Genomic DNA, 16,711 nt, shown 5'->3' with positions numbered 1-16,711 from the left:
CAAAAAAAGCTTTGCAATAGAACTGACCTGAGTGTGAGTTCCTACTCTTCTGCTTCTAGCTGACACTTGACTTTCTCCATATCTTAAGTTCCCTTGCATTGTTGTCCTGAAGATAAAATTAAATAAGGTATGCAAAAATGCCTAGCAGCTTGCCTGGTGCCTATAATACTTGGTTAAAATAATTACTCTACCTTTTCCCATACCTTCTTCCGCAATTCATCTGGAGTCCCAAAAGCTAGATTTTTACTCAGAGGGTAATTCACTCAAGAAAAAAAGGGATCATATCTAGGAGTTTTGTTCGTGGGAAAGCGATCCAAAACAATCACAAATGTGAGGTGGGGAGTATCTTAGTTCATTTATGCTGCTATAACAGAGCACCACAGACTGGGTAATTTATAAAGAAAAGAGATTTATTTGGCTCATGGTTCTAGAGATTGGGAAGTCCAAGGGCATGGTGCCAGCATCTGCTCAGCCATCTGGTGAGGGGCTTCTTGTTGCATCATTCCATGGTAGAAAGCAGCAAAGCAAGTAAGCATGTGAGACAGAGAGAGAGTGGGGACTGACCTTGTCTTTTTATCAGGAGCCCGCTCTCACAATAACTAACCCACTCCTACAATAACTAATCCACTCCCATGGTAAAAGCATTAATCCCTTCATGAGGGCACAACCTCCCTCATAGCCTAGTCACCTTTGAAAAGCCTCACCTCTTAATGCTTAGCAACATTAAATTTCTAACCATGAAATTTATAATACAAACTATAGCAGGGACAAAAGGAAAAATTGGGCAGTGAGCATCATAGCTAAGAAACCTTCTGGTCAGGCTGGTATAAAATCTGTCCAAGAGGTAGCTGGTGTGCATGGTCACAGGTGAGGCCAGTGCAAGGCAGGCCAGCCAAGCAAGGTGTGGAGGGGTGAGGCCAGGTTAGAAGTGCCCAGATTTCAATTGGAAGAGGTTGGTAGGAGTCCATCTGACCTGGATCCTCCCAACTCATATCTCTCTGCTTCTTATGGTAATAACAAGAGCTGGCCTGTTACCACTTCTTGACAGATGGTGGCCAAGGGGGACAGTGTGAGGGATGCTTTATAGGACCTGATTTCTCTGACATTATCCTGTGGAATTAGGATTTACCTCTTACATGTATGACTTTCTGTTATAATCTACTGTGACTGTGTCAGTCATGTAACTCTGGATAGAGTTTCAGCTCTTTAATTTCATTTTAGCAAGGTTTTCAATAGCTTAAAGTACTTTTTTGTCACTTTAATTTACTCTGAAAGTTCCTGTCCCTCTTGAAGCATGAAGCCTAAACACTTGTCTTCAACCTTTCTGTGTTCTTAGCACCTGACATGCCTTCAACACAAGTACTTGATGATGGTGAGTATTTAGTAAGTGTATTATAGCGATCTTTGTTCAAGACATCAAGAAAAGACACTGAACAGAAGAGGTCCCAGGATAAGTTCCCATAATACACACTTCATACATCCAATTTATTCTATTTTAGTTCAGTTTAACTTAGCTCTGTTTAACAAAAGCTTTATGCTGAAATTATTCACTTCCCTCATGTCTCTGTCCCATCACTCTCTGATAGAAGGAAGTTAAATACTTGTGATATGCTTTTCAAATTCTTTTGACTGACTGACCAAATGTATTTGAAAAAATGTGAAGATCTGTTTTTGTTATAGTAAAAAAAAATAATTGAATAAGGGCATGAATGCCCAAGCTAATATTTCTTTTCTGCTATTCTGGCAAATTTAAATTCCCTGTTCAGTTACAACAAGCAAATATAGATTAGCCAGCCCTTGTACTCTGTCTCTGTGACAGATTTATCCTTTATAACCTCAGTCTTCCACAACGTGTGCACTTTTGGTATAGACTCAGCTTGCAAGAGGCCTACCGATCTGGAATGTTCCTGTGTTAGGAAGAGGAGAAATGTAAATAATAATATAGATAAAGATAAATAATACAACACCAAACAATCCTCTGCCCCCAAAATGTCTTTTGATAAATGCAGGAAAAATGACTGCTATTGAAAGTGTGGCTGGGTCCCATGGGGTAGCCACTGTCTGACCTGGGTATGTATTTACAAAATGCTCTGTGCTTGGCTTTGGGGATACAGTGGCTTAGCTAGATAGATACTTTCACTGAGGAAGGCCACATACAATTCAGAGTATGGTCAGGCTCTTTTCAGAATGATGATATAGGTACTTTGTGTGCCTTGCTAATAACACTGCCACTTTCTAACACAGCTATGTGCCCAGGTATCTGCATCACTGTGGACTGGGGGCACCTTAGGGCCAGGGATCCTGACTTACCTCTATGCCCCCAGTGTCTTGCCTAGCAAACTTGTATGTAATTAATACATGTTGAATGAGCAAATATCTTAGAAGGACCTAGGGCAGTATGCCACTCTGCTTCTCAATTTTTCCAACTATAAAAACTGGCTGACCCTAACATGGAGAATGGCACGGTTCTGCTGAGAACCAAGGATTGCAAGCATCGAGGATACACACATACATAGACACTATCTCTCTCTCTCTCTCTCCCCCACCACCCCTTTCTTTTTCTCCCTCTCTCCCTCTCACCTGTCACACTTCTGTATACTTGTTAAAACACAGTAATACACTGAATATATTGAATTCTCTTTCTGGACAAGGCGGGCACTTAGCACCATTGCAGAGTCTCAGAAGCCACCAAAATAGGAAAAACTGCTGACTATAATTTACATTTGTGTATTGATTGCTTGTTTGTCAATTGCTGGCACATAAACGTCCACCATACAGTTTGGCACTCATAATAACAATGTGAAGTAAGTAGGCAGGTTGCAGCCTCACATCTGAGATGAGGAAGCTGAACTTGACATTCAGCTAAACCCTGAATACTATGCATCCTGCTTCTCCCTCTCTGCTCTTTACCACCCTAGAGACTACAAACGAGTAGATTCTCATCCCCAGCAGAATAGTGTGAACCACAGCCTATTTCCCTGTGATTCCAGTGACACTGTGGGCAGATGTCTTCAGTCTGCCAAACCTCAACTTCCTTTTTCATCTGTGGAGGGGGAAAAATCTTGTGGAGATATAATGAGGACCAGCTTTTTAAATGACTAAAAAAGGATTTTGAAAATATAGCATGGCATAAAAGCATAGTAACAATTCAAAACTAGATGCTTCTGTGAATAAGAATGAAATATAGACCCCTGAATGAACTACCTAACGTTCTTTGAAGTTATAACTGGGCAGAAAATACTTAATTGAAAATGAAAAATCCTTTCTGGGCACAGTGGCTCATGCCCGTAATCCCAACATTTGGGAGGCTGAGGCGGGAGGATCACTTGAGCCCAGGAGTTTGAGAACAACCTGGGCAACATGGTGAAACCCCATCTCCACAAAAAATATACAAATTAGCCAGGTGTGGTGGCAACACCTGTAGTCCCAGCTATTTGGGAGGCTGAGGCAGGAAAATCACTCCAGCCCAGGAGGTTGAGGCTGCAATGAGCTGTGATGGAGCTGCTGCACTCCAGCCTGGGTGACAGAATGAGACCCTGTTTCCAAAAAAAAAAAAAGAAAAGAAAAGATAAAAGAAAGATTAAGAAGGAATGAAGGAAGTAAAGAAAGAAAGGGAGGGAGGAAGGAAGGAAAGAAAGAATGAAAAATCTGGGGGATAGTCTCTGCGAAAGAAAGGAAAGGAAGGGAAGGGAGGGGAGGGAAGGGAAGGGAAGGGAGAAAATGAAAAATCTGGGGGATAGTCTCTGCTTTTGATCTTGACCTTTCCAGAAGAAAAGTTTAGGGTATGTTTTTCATGTGAGAAATTAGCTCTCTGAGTTTCTAATGTTGAGGGATCAACACTGTGGAGAAAAACATTATCCAAACAAGTCATTAAGGAATGCTCCTCCAAGTATACTGCACTCAGCTCAAAAGGATAAATTAGTTTTAAATGGCAATTTGTTAGTTAAATTATTCCCTCTTAGCTTACTTCTCTGAAAAATTTGCCCCTGGAATTACTCAGGATGTTGCCAGAAATGACAAGCTATGGGGGAGTATGGGTTGGCATTGGTGCTTTCTAAATTAAAATGCAAAACAACATGTAAATAAGTAAATCTGGCCAGGGCCTTGGATGTAATGAAGTATTTTTAAAAGTCTGGTGCTGCTCAGTTTTAATTTATTAAAAAGAAACGTGTGTGTGTGTGTGTATGCACGCGTGTGTGTATGTGTATGTGTGTGGGTAAAAAAGCTCAAAATAGACAGAATCACTTGGATGAAGAAAATAGAATTACAAAGGGAAAACTCAGTCTAAGGGGAAAGTGGGTATGCCAAACATACGAACAAGTGCAGTTGGTGTGTCGGGTACAACACCTAATCTTCCTGGCAGAAAAAGCAGAGAGGAAACAGCTCCCAATGCTGCAACTCTCATTTCCAGGCATGAAAAATATCTCAGGTCCTGGGGGAGAAGGAAGGGGAGGTTTCTGATTTCCCTTGGAGAAGTTTCTTTTGTAGAGAAACTATATGGCACTGTCTCCTCAGTTGTTTTCCTAGAAGGCCTCCTGGTTTCCACCCAAAGAAGTTAGGACAGATAATAAAACATGAACTTAAAAAGCCACCGAGAAGTAGGATATGCTTTTTTTTTTACAGGAAGGACATGAAAGCAGTCTTGTAGCACATATACACTCTAATATACACATGCATACACTCACACACAGAAATGATATAATGTTTATCAAAGTGATAGTAATGTGTTGAGTGCTTACTCTGTACCAGGTATTCTTTGAAGCCTTGTACATATTTTAATTCGTAATACTAATCCTCAGAACAATGCTGTCAGGGTAAATACTCTTTTTAGTCCTTTTTTTTTTGCAGATGAAGAACCAAGGCTCAGTTTCTTAGTCTACCCTTGAACTAGAACTCGGATGGTCCCTCCATCTGTCTGCTGTTGCCTCTCCCTCTGACTTACTTCCTTTCTTTCCATCTTCAACTTTACTTCTTCCTTTTATTTCTAATCTCTACTCAGAATCTACAGTTCCTGTATTTTCTCTTTTTCCCTTAATTCACTAATTCACCATAATATAGAAGTGAAGATGAAGTTTATTGCATGTGGTTTATGCTTCCTATTTAAAATTTTAATAGCAGATGAGTGAAATTTTATTTTTGCTTCTTTTGTAAACTTGTTTTGGTTAGCTTGCTTTTCAGTTATGTTCCTGTTAAGTTGTAGTATTCCCCTGAGGCATGGGATTATGATGTCCTCTCCTGTCCCTGTTCCTGTCCTAAATTTTTCAAGCACTCCAAAGTTGAATGGTATGAGATGACCTTGTGTGGATTTGGATGAGACCATACTTACCCTACTGCCCCTCTATGTTATCCTTTGATCTCAGGTCTGGGTTCTTGTAGCTAGAAGGGAAGGGAAGGGAAGCATGAGGTCCTGCCTTCCAGATGCCATATTAACAACTATTCAAAGACCAATTCTGTCCATTTATTCTGTGAACACACCCTCATTCCTTGTGCCTCTTAGCCTCATTATCTGTGAAATGTAAGTCATTATCACCATAATTTTCCAACTATAATAAAGGAATAACTAACAAGAACCCTCATGGCTCTTACTATTCACTTAATAAGACAAATAGAAAGAATACCACATGTCATTTGCTTAGAATCATATATGAATTTATGCTGTGACATTGTGGATTCAACAACCAAATACTACTTTGTCTTGTCTCTTTAGGATGAACTCTGTAAATTCTGCAAATTTTATAATTTCTTTCATTCATTTAACTGATACTTGTGAAGAGGATACTATACGCCAAGAGCAATGTTGGACCCTGAGATAAGTGATAGTTATGTTACCCATTCTCCTTGCCCACACAGTGTAGTAGAAAAATTAAATTAATATTAGATCAGTGTATGATTTACAGACCACACACAATTTGCAGTTCCCTTTAGGAATATTCATGATGTGTTTACCTTTAAAACAGGCTCTATTTTTGTCTCTCCAAGTCTACAGCTATATACTGATATTATTTAAAGAGACCAGTTCTGTGTTGTTTCAGTCCCTTCAAGCAGTAAGTCTAAACTGAAACCTACATAAATTGTTTAAAATAATATGATGTGAATGTTTTCTTTGAAACTAAATATTGAATGTTTTTCTTTGTTCTTTTTAAAATTTATGAGACGTTGCCTATCTCTCACATGCCTTTGTAAACAGAAATGAAGATTGATAAATAAAATCAAAAGGTTAACACTTGCATATTGCCTCAGAAAGATGCAGGTTTCAAAGGGAAGTTTCCTATAAAGACATTTACATGCTGTGAATTACCATCTCTGCTGTTATAAATACTGACTATAGTGGGCTTTATATCTATATGGTGTCACCAGGCTGTTACCTGACTTCAAATAAAGAGGAAGTTCTATAGAGCAAGGAGGCATTGAATGCCAGAAAGAAATTATAATTTATTTAGTCTTTCAACATATATTTGGAGTGTCCCCGCTCCTCAGAAAGATAGAAGTAGATGTATAAAAATTAGCGACTTCTTAGGGGCTTGACTGAATGTTCAAAAATATTTCTCAAGATTTAATAATTGTTTGCCCCTACCGTCTGCTCCCGCACCATAAGCTTGTCAGCTAGGACAAAGCAGAGAACACCAAGAGCCAATTCAGTCGTTTTCTCCCTCCCTATCATTATATAACAGTCCTGCTGTACAAAGTCACATAACATAGTACAGAAAGAAAATTAATCATCAGCTAATGAGATAGGGATGTGAAAAGAAGTCTGAAAGAAGTAATTTAGAGGCCCCAATTAGGGCCTGTTCTCATGGTTCCCCCGTGTGCATCGCTGGCTGATCCCAGTTCCAGGGGTGTGAGAAGGGCATGCAGGGAGGAGGCGGAGGGAGGAAGGGCAACAGGGAGTGGGGACAGGGGGGCTATAGAAGCTTCAGTTTGTGGGGACAAAAAGAGTCTTTCGCAGTACTCCAGATGAGAGCTAATGAGGACCTAAATTAGCAATGGGAACAAAAAAGACAATGATATAGAAATCCTTTCTAAGGTGGCTCCATCTGAAAGGGTTTGGCAGGTCACTAGATGTGGTTACCTATAGAGGTTTTAAACCAGGACTGAGAGAAGGAGTGGTGCCATTAAAAGAAACAACCAAGCCCTAAAGTTATTTAACCCAAAAGTGTTTAAGAGGAGTCGAGTAGGACAGATGCCCAGAATCCTGTAAGCAGTTTGCTGTGGAGTACATTCAGATAAGATGGAGCAGGGAAAATAACTTAGTACAAATGAGCTTCCAGCCTAAGGAATTGACAGTAACCCCGTGTGCATCCCTGAGACCTGGCAATGGCCCTTAAAACTGGAAATTTACAACAGAGGATTCAGAAGAAATCAGTGTTGGGGAAGAAGTCTAAGAAGATTTGCTTAAGAAGATTTTTTTTTTTTTTTTTTTTTGAGACGGAGTCTCGCTCTGTCGCCCAGGCTGGAGTGCAGTGGCGCAGTCTCAGCTCACTGCAAGCTCCGCCTTCTGGGTTCACGCCATTCTCCTGCCTCAGCCTCCCAAGTAGCTGGGACTACAGGAGCCCGCCACCACGCCTGGCTAATTTTTTGTACTTTTAGTAGAGACGGGGTTTCACCGTGTTAGCCAGGATGGTCTTGATCTCCTGACCTCGTGATCTGCCCGCCTCAGCCTCCCAAAGTGCTGGGGTTACAGGCATGAGCCACCGCGCCCGGCCCAAGAAGATATTTCTATAAGCACATGCTACAGTTCACAAACCTGAGGGTGCAGGGAACCTGGTGCACACCAAGGGGTGAAGGTGGAGAGGAGAAAGAACAGAAATAATGCTGTGGTGAGAGCAAAACAACAACTACCTGGACAGAGGGAGGAAGTGGAGGAGGACATGCTCCATGTGTCACTTCCAAGCCCCAGACCCCCAGTAGGCATCTGCCAGGAAGGCAGCTAATGGTTCACCTTCCAAATGTGGCAACAGGAGGATCTTCTTGCCCTCTGTGGCTGAATCTGTCCTGCAAGAAGAAATTTGCTGGTGAATTAGAAGGAACAGGAACTTTAAGAGAGGGTTGTCTAACCATTATAGCTATTGGGACAAGGGAGGAGAAATTCAAGACAGGAGGAGAACTAAGAAGACGGATTTTGGAAAATTGAATGGAAAATGCAAAATCCTTCATTTAGTTTCAAAATGTCAACTGCAAAGTTGCATGAGAGCATCCTTCTGCAGAGAGACACGACGTGTGTGTTTTAGTAGAATGAGGTCACTTAGCATTTGTCAACTTTGTGATGGGACTGCCAAAAAGATGACATGAGATGACATGAAGCTTTCAGCACAGGTGTGTCACAAAGCAAGAAGTAAACATGACCATTGCTTTTTAATCGTAACATAACAACTTAGTAAAATATATACATACAAGTTCAGAACTAAGAAAGATAGAGACCACCATTAGTAGGTTGATCAGCTTCTTCCTGGCCTCTTTCTGTGGATAACCCTGGACCTCACAAAAGGTGGATTTTTAGAATTTTTAGACGTCAGAAAAGGTGGATTTTAGTTCATGGAAGGACTGAAGGAAGAGGCTGCTGAGGCTGAGTGGGAGAAGAGTCAGGTATTGCTGTGAGCTTCCTTTATGGATTTGACCAGGAACAGTGGGAAAGAGAATCAGACTTGTTACAGGAACCCAGGAGTGCTGAATAAAGACAATGGATTTAACTACAGGGTATCAAGTCCGAAGTCAACATATTAGGGATAAATTTCTCACTTTGAAAACTGTTAAAAAAAAAGGAATGGGCAATGTCAGGAGCTAGTGAGTGCAGTGTCACTAGAGGCATCCAAAGGAAGGCATGCTGGAGAGACAGAGAACTCAGGTGCACAGTGAAGAAGCAGCAGGACTCTTGATTCTAATTCCAGCTCTCCTCTTAACTAGCTGTGTAACTTTGGGCAAATCACTTCACTTCTCTGGGCATCCACTTTCTCATCTCTAAATCAAGATGGTAGGACTAGATAATGCCCAGGTTGCTTTCAGCTTTGAAATTTCCTAATCTTTGGTTAGGGCCAGTGTCCATTGCCTGCTTGTCAAAATGAACCCCTCCACACCTGGTTGTCATATGCCAGCATGGTTTTCATGGCTCAGCTGTGAGGCCCACTGTGTTTTAAGAGTGTGTTTCAGCAGGTCCAGAAAACATGGAGCAGCTTGCTCTGACTGTGTCAGCCCAGTCCTCTGCACAGAAACCGCTCTGCCCTTGAATTCCTGGCCCGCAGTGTAAGTGAATTTTACAGAAGCTTTGATGAGCTCTTACCTCCTGCTCACTCAAAACACACTTGCTTTTCAAGTGCACGCTCCATGCACAGATTGCTGGAAAGATCTGATGGAGTTCTTTGAGCAGTCAGTTTTTCTCCATACCAGCTTTGGTCAGGAGTTTTGAAATTCTCTTTGCTTCATGTCATGTCATATTTTCAAACATGGACACAAATCTCCTCACTCAAGTCAACAATACTTAGAATAGCTGTCGATGGCTGCATTCCTCAGTTCTGCCAGCGTTGCATCCTGGTCAAAGGAGACAGAGGGTTTTATTGATGGAATGAAGTCTTTGTTTATAAAGTGTGCACGGCAGGGCACCAGGAACTCACTCTGGATATACATCTTAGGTTTAAATGAAAAACATACCACACTGCCTTTGAAACTCTTTGGAAAGATTACAAAAGCATTTTCAATTTCACTTTCTTAAAGATCTAGTTTGTAGGCATTCACTCATAAAGTATTCTGTTGTGTTAACATAATCTGTGTGGTTAATTTGTTCTTAACAAACATGTAACCATCTTCAGAGTTTGTTTATTTCACAAAGGGAAAACCTAAGAGCTATTCTGCTTCCAGGAGACTGGTTTTGAACATTTCTCCTAAGAGAACATTTAGAAATATCTTTGTATTTATGATCCCAATAAGTGTGTTTTGGGGATACCTTTTTACATGCCCATTGCATATACAGATGTCATCCTTTTCAAGAACCTGGTCAGCTGTCACCCCCTCCAGGATTCCTTCCCTGACACTCCCCTGGCACCCACCCCACCCCCCACCCTCAACCCCATTTATTTTCTAGGTAGGGCTGCTGTATCAAAGTACCACAAACTGCGTGGCTTAAAATAACAGAAACATATTGTCTTGCAGTTCTGGGGGCCAAAAGTCTGAAATTAAGCTGTTGGCAGGGCCTCATTCTCACTGAAAGATCCAGGGAAGAATCTGTTTCATGTCTTTCTCTTAGCTTCTGGTGTTTGCCAGCTATCCTGGGTGATCCTTGACTTGCAGGTGCATCTCTCCAGTCATCACATTGCATTCTCCCTGTGTGTCTGTGTCTTTTCTCCTCTCTTATAAGGACAGCAGTCATATTAGATCATGCCTACCCTAATCCAGTATGACCTAATCTTATCTTGATTACATCTGCAAACACAGTATTTCTAAATAAAGTCACATTCATAGGTATGGGGGATTAGGACTTTTAACATATCTTTTGGGGGGACACAAGTCAACTCTTACAAACCCTATCCCAGACTGGTTTAGATGTCCCCTTTTCAGTGTTTTCATAGCACCCTTTATTTAAATGTCTCAAAATAAGTGTCATTACTGTATTGGTATTTTCTGCTAAGTTGTTTCAGTCACTAGATTTCCACATCTGTGAAGGAAGGACATTGCAATGTCTTTGAATGCAGAGTACCTAGCAAAACACTCAACACCTAGTAGGCACTCATATGTTTGTCAAATGAAAGACTTTTTAATCATCATTATGATTGTGTGTCTGCTATGTTACTAACATATTTATATAAGGTTATGTAAATATTCTATATAATATTAATATATTTATTAATGCTGTATGTAATTGCTACCATTTATTGAGTATTTACCATGTGCTGAACATTATGCTGAACACTTTGGTTTTGTTTTATTAATCCCATTTAATCCTCACAAGAACATTAAAAGGTAAATATTATTCTCTTTATTTTACAGATATTATAAATGAGGCTTAGAATGATTAGTTAAATTTCCCAAAGTCATACAGCCAGTGCATGACTGCAGACTTGAAGTCTCCACACTTTGATATACTGCCTTCACCCAGGTGTTCTTCTTGGATGACCATGAAGACCAGTATGTCTAGCTAGTATTCATGTTCTCCTTCCCCTGGTGAAGACACTGAAGCCCAGAGAGGTTAAAAAGCCAGTCAGCTGGCCAGGTGCAGTGGCTTATGCCTGTAATCCCAGCACTTTGGGGGCTGAGGCGGGCGGATCACGAGGTCAGGAGATCGAGACCATCCTGGCTAACACGGTGAAACCCCGTCTCTACTAAAAATACAAAAAAAATTAGCCAGGCGTGGTGGCGGGCGCCTGTAGTCCCAGCTACTCGGGAGGCTGAGGCAGGATAATGGCATGAACCCAGGAGGCGGAGCTTGCAGTGAGCCAAGATTGTGCCATTGCACTCCAGCCTGGATGACAGTGCAAGACTCGTGTCAAAAAAAAAAAAATTGCTGGTCAGCCTTAGGTCATCCAGCTGTGCCAGATCCCTTGACTTTAAGATCACCTTTTAAAAAATGTTCACTTTTCCTCTGCTGTTCACAAAACAGTTTTTTAAGAATGCTTGAAAAAAGAAACCATGGAATGAAAAAGAGCATTACTTTAATAGTTCACAAATTTAATGACATTATAGAACAACAAGACTTGTCAATTGCAATAGGAGACTTCTGAAAAAGTTTCTCCACTGGAAACTTCTGGTAAACAGAATGTCCTTATGTATCACGTGGCTTCTCTGCAGAGTGATGATAGGTCAGTAATTTTAACCCAGTAATTCTGGAAAAAGAAGCAGCACAATTGCATGTTTGTTAGAGCCCTTCCAGCCTGTCTCTGTGCCCTGCACAAGTCCTGGGACCCGGCCCCACACACTTACACTGTCCCTGGACTTGAGGGTCCATCTGGCGTCAGGCAGGAGGAAGGGGGCTCTGGAGCCCTGCATTCTAAGACTCAGCATCCAAGCAGGCTTTATGCTGGTCAGGCTGTGACCTGTGCTCCGTGTCTGATAACTGAAGGGTCTATCTCCTTCCCCAAACCCCAGGCTTCTATTTTGTTGTCTGGATCCTATCTTGCTTCTCCTGCCTGACTCCTGGCTTAGGTAACCTGCCAGTTGGCCTAGTATTTCTCAACTTGTGACTCCATGATGTTCCTGCAAACTTTATTTCCCCTGGGCTGGGTCTGAACCCTGGACCAGGGGGTGCAGGCCCTGTGACCCGTAGACAGAGTCCTCTGGGCAGCTGCCCCACCTGGACCTGTGTTTTATCTGCTCTGTGTTCAGCCACTTTGTCAGGACACCCTCAGCCCAGGACTACACCTGTAATGCAGCCATTTAGCCTGATTACCGCCTTTTCCTCTTATTATTTTCTTAAAACACTATGTTCTTCCTTCCAGACCAGACTTGTTCCTAGCACTGACAACTTCTCTCTGTCCCTCCTCCCTGCCCACACCTAACGTAGTTAGTATGCCCAGCCTTGCCTGGCAAGAGGCCTCAACTGCCTTTCTTTCAAATGAAATCTAGTTCTCATCTCAAATATGAGACTCTTAACTGAGGCATTGACTAGAAAGGGCAGAAAAGGAGCAAGCCATGGCTAGCGGGCAGCAGACAAAGAGAGAAGGAGTGAGGAAGGGCAGCCCAGGCACCAGGCCCTGGCCTGGCAGGGTGCATCTCTGACTCTGAGTTCCAGGGAGAGCAAAGTTGAAACTCACTAGCTTGAACAGCAGGGTCCCTCTGATCTGATCTAATTCCTGCAGTCTCTCCAGACATTGTGGCCACACTGCCAGATGCACACCATGAAAGAGCCATGAAAAATTGTTTGGAATTCCCCAGGCCTACCAGGCTCTCTCCCAGCAATTCCCTTCCTGGACTCGCTCTGTGTCCTCTGAGCCTCAGCTCATGTGTCCCGACTTTTTTGCTGAGTTTGGTTCCCACCCTTTATCCTCTCCTCAGACTCAAGTGGGGAACTTACTACTGTTACCTCTGTAACTCCGGATCCTGGCAGTCGTACGTGCCCAGGAAATGCTGAATGAATGCTTTAATTCAAATGAATGAGTGCTTTAATTAATTCAACTGCCATGCCTCTAAAATCCTGAACACAAAGCCCCAACCTGCCTTCTGAAAAATGCTCATCCCATTGATAAAACACTGGCCTGTGAATCAGTAAACAGGATTTTTTTTGTTTGTTTTCATCTCATCCAACTGGGAACAGACAACCAAAAAGAAACCTTTGCCGAGCCTTGGCTGTGGACACTCTCTGCTTGGAGCCGGCAACACAGAGAGGAGCCAGACAGGGCCACGGTCTGTGATAAATAACCCTTCCTTCCTGTCGTTTTAGTACAGTTTTGATAATAAAGTTCTACTGTATACATAATTGGATTCTTTCTTGCTGTGATTTCAGCAGTCCTCCTCTTTGCGCTGAGTAGAATTACAACTCATTATCTCTGAAGCTCACAGGGGCAGCTTTTTCTAACAGGGCATGGAACTGACTCTTCGGGTTGCGCTGCCTTCTCCCCTTTGTCTTCCTGTGTTTGTGTCTTCCTCGATTTTCAGTTTGTGCGTTTGCTTTAATGAGTGAGTGCATCATATGCTCCTGTGCTGTTAGAGAAAACAATTTCCATCTTTACATATATTGTTAAAAAAGTAATGGGTTCTTTTTTTTTTTCTTAAAGTCTAATCCTTCCTTACTTTCTCCTCTCAAATACTGAATCTCCAGTCCTTTCAGGTCCAACATAATTTACGTGTTAATTCCTTTCTAAGCTCTTTTCAAGCTACTGCACTTGCCATGCAGATTTCATTAAACCTCATAGTCTCCTCATATTGATGTCTCAGAAAAAAGCAAAGCAACTCTTGCTTGTATATTAAAATACGTTGTAGAAGAGTGGTATCTTCTGTCCCCATTTCTGGACATATATTTATTTACTTAGCCTTCAGAAAGAAAACAGAAGTCTGTTAACAACTAAAGAGAATGCAAGCACTGGGCTTCTCTTCTCATTTGTGGGAAACATCTGCTGATTATAATTCACAGGGCTCTCATTTCAGGGTTTGCAGTCCTGAGTGGTTTCAGCCTTAAATCATCCTGTGTTGGCAAATAATAGCGAGGGCCAGGCCAGGAAAGAAACAGATGAAGCCGATGTATGGAATGAGATTAAATAAAAGCACAAGCATGCCAATATTCCCATTGCCAATATTTCTTTTTCTAATATATTCACCTTGGAGGCCCATATGTTATTTTAATGATGATGATGTTGAAAACCATTCTGTTCTGGAACTTCTTTAGAATTGATCGGCAGGACCCATCTTGATTTTTTTAAGGGTAAAGTACATTTTAAGAAGTAGTGGCATGTATTAGATGAATAATCAGGTTGGGTCATTCTAGATGGAAACTTTGAAATAGTCACATTTAATATGTGTTTAAATACTGAGGCAAAGACCTGGGCCCTCCTTCTGACTCTGCCATCTGTTTGATTTGGAATGTCAGGAGTTTTACTTAAGCACTTTAAGCCTTACTTTCTTTTCTGTAAAATGGAAATCATACTTGTGAAACTTTCTGATGATTGACAGGATAAACAGAGTCATCTCTGTCACTTAAAAAACTTTAAGTCTTTTGTGTGTCAGTTTGTACTGAGCAACATCAGCATGGAATCCTGGAGTCTTGGAATTCTAGCACTCCAAGAGATAATCCAGTCAAACAGTCCCATATTACAGATGAAGAAACTGAGAGCCATAATTGTAGAGGAAGTACCTAGAATGTCAGGGTGACTACTTTGAAAGAAAATGCTTGTCATTTATATTTAGGGTTCTTTTCTTTTAAAAAAAAAATCCTCCTTTTACTGAAGTCACACTGATACACTATGAAATTAAACGGAGTTTTTAATAAATGGGACAGCAGTTCTCTTGTGGTTATAGATCAGAATCACATTGTTTATTCTGTTCAGCCCAGAGGAGGGTGGAAATGTCCAAAGTAGCTGGCGGAATCTGTAAACCTTTTCTCAGAAAGGAAACGTTTTTGCTAGACCTTCTGTATTCTCTGGAGCTTCTTAGTAAACAAAGGGTGTGGTTATTCTTACATCTGCTTCTGGGCTCCTCCAGCCTTTCAGCACAGGTAAGCGACAAGTGAGGCCATGCGGAGGTCTAAGGCACAGGCTGTACAGGAGAACTGTACAAAGGGGTTATGGGGGGCAGGGGTGGGGGGCAGGAAGGAAGACTGGAAGTGATGTAAGATGAGGAGGGAGAAGAAGATAGGATGGTATGAGACAAGAAGGAAGTTTCATCCTTGCAGAGTAGAGGAGGGCACCATGATCTATCCTGGCCTGTTTACCTGGGAACATTTTCACGCCATCCGTGAGACTGTTTTCTGCCAACAGGGAAACTCTCATGAACGGGATCCCCTTGTGGCTACTCAGTACAGTATTTTCATAGCCCCTGCTGTTAGAAAGGTCGTACTTATTAGTGTCTGTATGCCACCTTTGAAATCACTTGCTTCATTATCACACTAAAAAAAAAAAACAAAAAAAAACCTGGAAAACCCATTTGTTTTGCACACTTTGTATTTTCAAGTTTGTGTGTGTGTGTGTGTGTGTGTGTGTGTTTAATACAGGGCATAAAGATTTCAAAAGGGTGGGTCAATTATTTGTTGACTAAATTATAGGAAGAAAGTGCAATTATCCAATAGAATCCAGAAATGTATATAGCTAATTTTATGCCTGCACGTATCTAACCCAGCCATAGTAATTGTAATCACTCTTTGTTTTGCTTTTTTTTTTTTTTATTCCAGGGGAAATAGGTTAGGTGGGCCCTGAATACATCATTATAAAGTATGCACATATAAATTGAACTTTCCTAAATCTAGGTCACTTGGGTAAGAAGGCTCTTTTGATGAAACCACGATGACAATTAGATTCACAGAGCACTTCAATGTTAAATGATATTCTTCCCATATTCTGGGTCATAAGGTGGTATAAACAATACACCAACATTAAGAAATAGAAAATTGCATTCACAGTAATAGTGAAGCTTCATGGTGCATGCTTTTACATTTTAATATGCTGTGTTCTTTCTGCCATGTTAATATTTTAAGTAATATAATTTCCTTTTCATGTAGTTTAATGTTCATCTTTTCCTTTTTTTCTCTTTACCCTTCTGGCATAGCTTTCTATAATATTACATCTTATGCCAGGAGAAATTCCTGAAAAATAGAAAGTATAAAGTCAAATAATCTGCAGGAAAATGGCAAAAACAACAACAAAAATGGATTTAATCTCCAGTCAAAATGTTATCTTGTATACTTTGCAGACTCAATCTGTGTCCCGGGCTTTGATCCAAGCCTCAACATGATGACTGGAATCACCCCCATTAACCCAATGATACCAGGCCTTGGACTGGTACCTCCCCCACCACCAACAGAAGTGGCTGTTGTGAAAGAAATAATCCACTGCAAAAGCTGTACTCTTTTTCCTCAAAATCCAAGTAAGTAACACCTATGAGAAATATTTGCTCATTTTAAATGTTTTTCTTTTAAATTTTGAAATGGCATTGCAGTCATTTTCAGATGTGACTCACACGTAAATGCACAGAGTGGGGATCCGTTCTACAGAAGGCCTTTTGTCTCTCGATTAGAATAAATATACAGGGATGTGGCCACGTGTCTGTCCAGAAGCTGAATCCACACTATAAAGCCAGTATGTGG

General features: G+C 41.3%; 1 protein-coding gene across 23 annotated transcripts in view; it reads left to right on the top strand.

Annotated features, from left to right (window-relative positions):
• ENOX1 (ecto-NOX disulfide-thiol exchanger 1) overlaps positions 1–16,711 on the top strand; it is a 570,778-nt gene that overhangs the window by 407,712 nt on the left and 146,355 nt on the right. For all 23 annotated transcript variants that reach the window (XM_063650813.1, XM_063650807.1, XM_063650809.1 and 20 more), the window contains one exon: positions 16,318–16,491. In XM_063650813.1, the coding sequence (XP_063506883.1) occupies positions 16,318–16,491 (174 nt within the window). The remainder of the gene's footprint in view (positions 1–16,317; positions 16,492–16,711) is intronic.

This window comes from Pongo pygmaeus, chromosome 14 (assembly GCF_028885625.2).
Source record: "Pongo pygmaeus isolate AG05252 chromosome 14, NHGRI_mPonPyg2-v2.0_pri, whole genome shotgun sequence".
NCBI classification, from domain to species: domain Eukaryota; kingdom Metazoa; phylum Chordata; class Mammalia; order Primates; family Hominidae; genus Pongo; species Pongo pygmaeus.
The sequence above is the reverse complement of the archived record's forward strand: the minus strand, read 5'-3'. Positions and strand labels throughout refer to the sequence as shown.